Below are 8295 nucleotides of genomic sequence, written 5' to 3' on the forward strand. Positions count from 1 at the left end.
CTGTCTTCATTCCTGAGACTTAAGTTTATCCTAGGGTGGCATCTAATTGTCTTTGTTCTGGTCTGAGGAGTCATGTTACATTTTATCATGGAATTAGAGGAGCCTTCCTTTGGGTGAGATCTGAACCGTGTCCAGGCCCTGGACACGTAGCATTATTGGCATAGCATCAGTGGTACAGGCTCTTATTCCACCTTGGGCTCTTCTGCTTTCATGTGACCGTGGACACAGTCTGTAACTTAGTTTAATCTTCATCTGTGAAATGAGGACAAGTCCTTACTACACTGAATTGGGAAAGTTAAAATAAATATTGTCTAAGGCACTTAGAAACACTCCTGTCAAAAATGAAGCCCGCTACGTGGTAGCTGCTATTATTATTACTACTACCTCAAAAAAAAGCTAGGTTAATAAAAGGCTCCTTGTTCTGAGGTGTATACAGGCAGCTTTCTGATTTACTTTTAATATTTATTTAGATCTTCTTTATTTTGAGAAGGATCTTAGTCTTAATAAGTTCTCTGCAGGTTGCCTAGCTGGTAGTTTTTTCATTTGTGGCGGAGTCCTTATATGCTCAGGCTGGTCTGAGCGGAAGCACTTAAACCTCCCCTCTGTTGCAGGACACAGGACTAGGCAGAGGCGCAACTAGTGGTTGCTTTTGTGGTCATGTTGGCATCGTGACATGTTTAATTTCTGTTCTCGCTGTAGATGTTCCCAGCTCTGCCGCGACTCCCACAGACTGCTCTCGCTTGGTGTAGCTTTGTTAATGTGGTTCCCCACCCCCTTTCCAACAGGAACAGCTTGCGCTCCAGAATGAGGAAAAGAATGGAATACAACTTGACATTTAATCATTATCTTTTAGTTGTCCAAAGAGAGTATTTAGTGGGATGTTTCATTTGAAATAGAATTTGTCCTTTTCAAAGTAATCTCCGCGTGAAAGAATGTAGTAGATGGGTCAGATGCTAACTGAGAAGGGAGGGGTTGTAAAGTAGTCCTGTGGCCATTCTCCCAGCAGATATTTTTGAGGATCTTACCAAGTACTGAGCCTGGGGTGTATCAGTGAACAAAATAGGCAGAAATCCTGCCCTTTAGCGCTTTCAGTTTAGAGACAGACTCTTAGAACCTCTCCACACTTCTCATTTTGCTCACACGAAAAGCTGGAGTCTTTATAATGACCTGGAAGGCTCTGCAGGATCTGCTGCCCACCCCTAGTCCTTACCTGTCTGACCCCAATGCAGGCCACTCCCCTTACCTCTCAAACAGTTCCTCAGACATGCCAGGCACATTCCTTGTAGGTCCTTAACACTAGCTTCTTCCTCTGCCTGTAGTGTTTGTCTTCTAGATAAATATATTCTGCTAACTTCTTCACATACTTTATGTCTAAATGTCACCTTTTCAATGAGGCTCATCTTGACCATCCTATTTAAATTACAACCCTCCACCCTCCCAACAATCCTGAACCCCTTTTATTTGCTCTTTCTCCCCATAGTACTTACCAATTTTTAACATATAATTTACTTATTCATGAAGTATGGCGGGATCTTCATTTTGTTTGCTAAGTATATCAATTGCTTACCCAGATGAATAGTTGGCACATAGTAGATATTCGATAAACATGTTGAATGAATGAAAATGAAAAATATGGAAAAAATTCTCTCACAGTTCTGGAAGCCAGAAGTCTGAAATCAAGGTGTTGGCAGCACCTTGCCCTTCCTGCCAGCTCTGATGGAGAACCTGTGCCTGCCTCTTCCAGCTTCCGGTGGCTCCGAGTGTTCTTTAACTTGCGGCCCACTTCACTCCAGCCTCTCCCTCCATGGACACATCGCCTTCCCTTATCTCTGAAATCTCCCTCGGCCTCTCTCTCTCGTAGGGATACATGCGATTCTATTAGGGTACGCCAGATAATCCAGGATATGCACCTCCTCTCAAAATAGTTAATCTCATCTTTCATCATATAAGGTAATAGTCACTTTTCTGCCACACAAGGTAATATTCACAGAGTCCAAGGGTTGGGATGCAGACATACTTTGAGGGGGCCACCATTTAGCCCACCACAGTGGGTCAAGGGAGTTCTTTGGTTACAGGAAGCAGAATCGTCCGTGGTGCACCACCTAGTATAACGTGAATGCAAGGAAAGCGGAAGACTGCTCTCATCTGTTTTCTCCTTTTTTACTGACATTTTTGTTGAGATTCATTATTTTTTTTCTAAACACACACACACACACACACATGAGGACAAGGATATTACAGTTTCCATGTACTGGTCTCCCCAGTTGTCAACATATTGACATAGTTCTTTTATATATTCTATTTCCCTTATAAGGAAATAAACATTGTAGATGTATAAACTCCAAATTTCCTATCTTCCCATTTCTATTTCCATTTCCCTCCCTGCCTATCTAAAGGCAATCACCTTCATTAATTTGGTATGTGACCAATGTATGGTTTATAGCTTTATTGCCCATGTAACTATTCATACAGAATATATGGAGTTGTGTGTGTTAAAAACATTTTTCATAAATGGCATTAGACTGTATATAACGTTCTGTAGCTTGCTTTTTTATCAGTACAGGCTGATACGTACGGATCTAGTTTATTCATTTTAACTGCGGCTTTACGCGGCAGGTTCTTTCTCACTCTCTTGGCTTCAAAATATATAAGTTCCAGAGCAGGCCTCTCATTAGCCTAGTTTGGGTCACATGCCAGTACCCACTGGATCAGTCTGTGGGTTCAGCGGGTGGGGTACTCTGATTACTCAAGTCTGGGGTCCATGCTTGCCACTGTGGCCAGAGGGTCATTGTACTTTGCAGTTCTCATCAGGATCACATGCATTTGAAGGATTATTACAGGAAGAAAGGGAGAAGGAATTTGGGGCAGATAAAAACACAGGTTTCCACTCGTGTTTCAGCCTTGAGCTTGGACGTCAGGTCCTCTGGGAAGGCCTCCCTGACTCCTTAGATCATGCTCCGTACCCTTGTAACCATTATCACGTACTATCAGAATTGTCCTCTTCTTCTCTTGAGATGTACTCATTCAGAGCAGAGACTGCGTTTGTCTTGTTTTACCACCTAGCTCAAGAAATAGAAGGTCTGGCACGCTAGTACATGGTCCACACATATTTTTGAATGAATGATTCCACTGAGTACAACTTTCAAGTTCACTTCCTATGAGCAGTTTCCTGCCAGGGAATCCTGTGTGGCTATGGCACGTTTGCACCTGCCTTTCAGGCCCATTAAATTCTGGCTCTTTTCACATCTTTTGGTTTATATGGATGATTTGGCCCGGTTTGGGATTTTCTTTTTTTATTTAATGGTAAAAATTCAAGGAAAGATAAAATTGCTAAAATGCAGACTCAGACTTTCTTTGTAAAATCTGAGTTGAGCCGTGCCAGGCCTTTTTCACCCCATTATTTCCTTAACTTTCATGTCTGCACAGTAATTTCTTCCTCACCCCCAAAGTGCCATCAACAAAATAAGTTTTAGCATCAGGAGAATTTGGATTCCAGTGGATGTGAGATGTGGACCATTCTATTTGGAAGTAGTGGTGGTAATGATAATGGCAATCACCATTTTTTGAATACTTTCTCTGTGCCAGACATGTAGATACAGGTGCCATCTCTATGGCTGTTAGGTAGATGAGAACACTGGAGGTTGGAGGGTTCAGTGATCTGCTCAAGATTCTCTCAGCTCCTAAGTGGGGATGTGATCGTACACTGACACGAGAGCCCCACTCCTGAGGACCACGTTCTGTTGCCTTCTGTAATTAGGAAAGAGAAAGCTGGGTTTGGTAGTAGGAAAGGATGTCAGGTTGATCATAGATAAAGCTTTGGTATAGATAATGACCATGAGGGAAAAATCAACCCAGATCTTAGGACAGTAGTCCCATGTCCTCTGAGGAGAGAACATGCCAAGGTGTGTATAATTGGGGCTGTAGCCATGCACTGTGGCATGAGCTGGCACCACATTACTTGAGATTGAAGAGAGCATTTGAGAAATACAGGTTACCCAATGCCTTTTCTGTCTCCCCATGTTAGTTGGTCTGTAGCCCTGGGACTCTGGCCACGGTAGGAGTTATTTAACCAGGAAGGCTTTGAATATATGGATAAACATTTAGACGTAAAATAAATTTCACTTAGAATACGTATGTGAAGCAAAGCACAGTGAATTGATAAGCATCTCACTGAAACTTTGTGGGACAGACAACCAAGAAGTTCATATCAGACAAGCAGTGGAATCTGATCATACGCTACCATTTTTATTAAAGATGTACAAGACCACTAATACTATTCTTCTTTATTTGTGCTCTTTTAAGTCAAAGTATACTTTATAGGTTCAGTCTAGATCTTAATGTCTATCTCCCAACCCTGCATTTACTCTATAGTCTTGTATTATTATCTCTGAATTCCTTGACTATAGACGTTTTGGGGAACATAACCCCTATATTGGAGGTGATTGCTGACATCACTAAACTTGATAGGATAATCTATGCTCTTTATAACCTGTCTCCTGTACTGTTACTGTAAGAACCTTGCAGGCAGGGATGCTGTTTTCAGCTTTATAGTTAATATGTACTTGACTCAGTTCTGTACTGAGTGAATACTCTGTTGGCTTATATTTGAACTAATAGTGCTACTTGTATAGTGTGTCTATGTTCCCAAATGCGGGGTTATCTTATTTCTATTCATAGAGTGCAGTTACGGGATAAATGAGTGGAATTAAAACTGAATTGTGTTTTTATCCCCCTCTAGGTTGCATCACAGCGTATTAGCTCAGTGGACCTATCATGTTGTAGCCTGGAGCACCTGCCTGCCAACCTCTTCTACAGCCAAGACCTCACTCATCTCAACTTAAAACAAAACTTCCTAAGGCAGAATCCCAGTCTACCAACTGCCAGGGGGCTCAGTGAACTGCAAAGGTGAGCATGCCAAAAATGGGTGATAATTAGAAAGGGGAGGGGGTGTCAGCTTCCAGTTGTTTATTGAATATTCTGACTTAAAAAGCTACACAGTGTGTAACCTTTCTCTTTCAGAGGGCAGGGTAATAGGACTTTATTAGTGAAGACATTATCAATTCTCATTCTGAAATTTTTTTCAAAGTTCCTGCCTTTGAAATGAATGATGCATGATATTCATTAACTGGATAGGTTAGTATAAGAGGAACTTTTCTCTTTAAATCACTCCTGTTTCTTAACCAATCTACAGATAGGTCTATGAAAAGTTAATGATGTTTAATGTATGACTTCTGAACTCCAGGGGTCAGATTAAATTATTTCTTTTAAAATTTACAGAAGGTTTTTTTTTCCCCCCCATGGAAAGACATTTCCTTAGAAATTTAAGAACGAAGGTTTAAATCCATGAACACCATCTAGGTCATCTAGGTGATTGACTAATGTGTAGATTTCAAGAGTCACACATGAAATGAATAAGGTCTGCTCCTTTGTAACTAGAGAGAAGGGAATTTATTTGCATGTATCCAAAACAGATTTAAGAATTTACCATATTCATTTCCTTTTCCTTTTCTGGAGCAATGATCAAATTTAATTTTGTAGTAAATGAAGCCTCTGATATTTATATATTTGTTGTAAATATATGAGACTATAACTGCAGAAGAATATGACTTTTAAATAAATAATGAATTGTTTATTCATTTTTAAATGACCGAAATGATCAGAGATTAAACTATGGTAATTAACCATTGTGATTGTGTGTTTATGGTTTTAACATCCAGGAAGAATAATTCAGTGTTTATTAATAAAGTTTGTGCAGATATGTAGGGAAGAGTATTTTGATGGTCTTTTCAGATAATTGCGAATATTCTTTTGATATTATACCAGCTCTTGACAAGCGATCGTTTCTAGTGTTAGTTCCAATGCAGAATCCCTATTAGTGAACTTTAAAATTCTTTTGACATTAGGATTCATTGGTTTTTCTTGCACTTTGAATGGATCTTTGCCCATGCATCATTCTGCTGCATTATACATTGATCATTTGGAGAATTCTGGTTAGTTGGGTAATACAAATATTCCAATTTTAACTCATTTCATTATGTAATTTCAAGAAATCATAGCTGTTAATATCACCACTGATCTCATCAGAAAATTCTTCAAGTATTGGAATGTTGTTAAGCTCACTATGAAAACAAGTTTTCCAAAATTTTAATTTTTTTTTTTAGGCGAGGCAACTCTTGGTGGTTGACCTCACAGATTGCAAGGACCTTGTCATCTTACAATCCGTTTTTTTTTCCTTTAATGCCTACAGCACCTGGTCTTCCTAGGTGGTCTCCCATCCAAGTACTAACCAGGCCCGACCCTGCTTAGCTTCCGAGATCAGACGGGATTGAGCTTGTTCAGAGTGGCATGGTTGTAGACCAAAATTGTAATCCTTGGTAACAAATACTGTCAGTGTTTTTCCTGAATTGACCTTCTCCCTTCATTGTAGAGAAAATGTCTGCCAAATACCTAAGTCTAAATAACGAGTTTATTAGTTATTCTTTCACGTAAAAGTGGCATTTCATAAACATAGTGATTAATTTGGCTTACAGCTCAAATAATTGTGCAAGTGCTCTTTCTGAGATAACCATCATGCTTTAGTATGCAGAGCAAGTAGTTCATATGCACTTCCTGTTTTATCACCCAGAAATTAGATATATACTCAGGTCGAGATGTAATACAAATAATTTTCTTATATCACCAAGGACATTTTAAAGTAAAACTGGCATTACAGATTTTTAAAAATATTTTTGCTGGATTGCCTGGCAGAGAAGAACTGGGGCGGTTTGGTGCTGCACTGAATTAGTTGCATTGGCAGCAAGAACTCCAGCAAGGATACTGTGCCCTAGCACTGCTTATCGTTCCCTGGAGCTGACAGATACGTTGAAAGGAAACCACAGCGAAATGCTTGATCTTAGATTTTCATATGCCCTATGAATTGATAATAATATTTTTACTGACCCTACTACAATAAAGTTACTGCGATTTTTTGCCAAAGGGTTACATCATGATTGAGTCTGTTTTCAAGGTTTGAAATTATTTTGACATATTTATGTGTATTTCAAAGCAGTATAGGCTTCTGCACTTCCATCACAGAACATCAGGAACTTTATATCACGTTATTGAATCCTCATGTCTTAGAACTGAAAGGGACATTACAATTCTCCCAAACTAGTGCTCTCATTTTAGAGATGAGGTAGATAGAGATGTTATATGCCAAGTCAGGGTAATGGTTACTTTCTGCGAGGTAGTTAAGGGATGGATTAGGGTGTTTTTTGAAGAGGGTTTCAACTATATCCATAATAGTTATTTTAAAAAAATTATTGGCAAATATGATAAAAATGTTAAAATTTGAATTGAATAAGTTGGTACTTGGATGATCATTATTATTTTTTGTATTTTTCTATTTGTTTATTATATAATAATCCAAAAATTGAAACCTAAACAAAAGTGCTTCTATATTCATAGGGGAATATGATGCTCCCAAAGAACCAGTGTTTGCGAATTAAACAAACACCCAGATGGATGGATATTTGTGGCTTTGTCTTGACTCTTCTTTCAGTCTCTCGATTGGTCTCCCATGTCTCTTGATTCTACATTTGTAAATACCTGTTCAACCCATTGCCCTTTCCCCCCTGCTCCCCATCCCTCAGCACATGCTCTCTCCACCAGCTGTCAGAGGAAGCACTTTTCAGCTCTCACCCAGCGTATCACAGGAGCTTTGCAGAACTGGTTGTCTTACTGTCAATTTCCCACTGCAACTCATTTTCTAGTTTTCTTGCTGACTGTTTTGCACATTTTCTTTGTTTTGTTTTGTTCTGTATTTTTAAAAATTTAAACATTTTTCCCCATCGAGCTAATAGCCTATATAGATAAAAAGTAATAAGCAACAAGACTTCTAATAAGGATAGATGCCTAGGACTCCAGCCTGTCCTTACACCCAAGTCCTGCTCCCTAGGCATTGAATCTTTTTTCCACCGTCTTTCAAAATATTGTATATATACTACTATTTTAAAAATTTTGATCACTGACATTATGTATTGACATTACTATGGAAGATGAGGATTTGACTCTTTCACATTCTGTCTCACCCCCGCTTGCCCCCCAGCACATGCACAAATTGCTGCGTCCCTCATCCTCTCAGTTTAGGGTATCAGTTCTGGGTTGTGTTGAGGGTTGACGTTATTTTGAGCACAGCTAAGCCACTTCCATGCAGTGATGGCATTTCCTTTCTCTTGCTGGTAGGTAGGAGCCTTCTTCACTTTGCACTCTTCTTTTTCTCTGGTGTTCCTAAGCTTTCTTACAGAACTCCACCGC

The 8295-nt window shown here is 39.4% G+C and overlaps 1 protein-coding gene and 1 pseudogene across 1 annotated transcript in view; one reads left to right on the plus strand and one right to left on the minus strand.

Moving 5' to 3' along the window:
• Window positions 1-8295, plus strand: part of PHLPP1 (PH domain and leucine rich repeat protein phosphatase 1) — a gene marked incomplete at its 5' end in the record, with an annotated part of 165210 nt that overhangs the window by 92744 nt on the left and 64171 nt on the right. Inside the window, one exon of the mRNA XM_006913756.2 lies at window positions 4739-4905. Within this exon, the coding sequence (XP_006913818.2) occupies window positions 4739-4905 (167 nt within the window). The remainder of the gene's footprint in view (window positions 1-4738; window positions 4906-8295) is intronic.
• On the minus strand, window positions 6239-6357 carry LOC112481346 (annotated as a pseudogene).

The sequence above is a fragment of the Pteropus alecto genome, unplaced genomic scaffold, assembly GCF_000325575.1.
Source record: "Pteropus alecto unplaced genomic scaffold, ASM32557v1 scaffold14, whole genome shotgun sequence".
In the NCBI taxonomy this organism is placed as follows: Eukaryota; Metazoa; Chordata; class Mammalia; order Chiroptera; family Pteropodidae; genus Pteropus; species Pteropus alecto.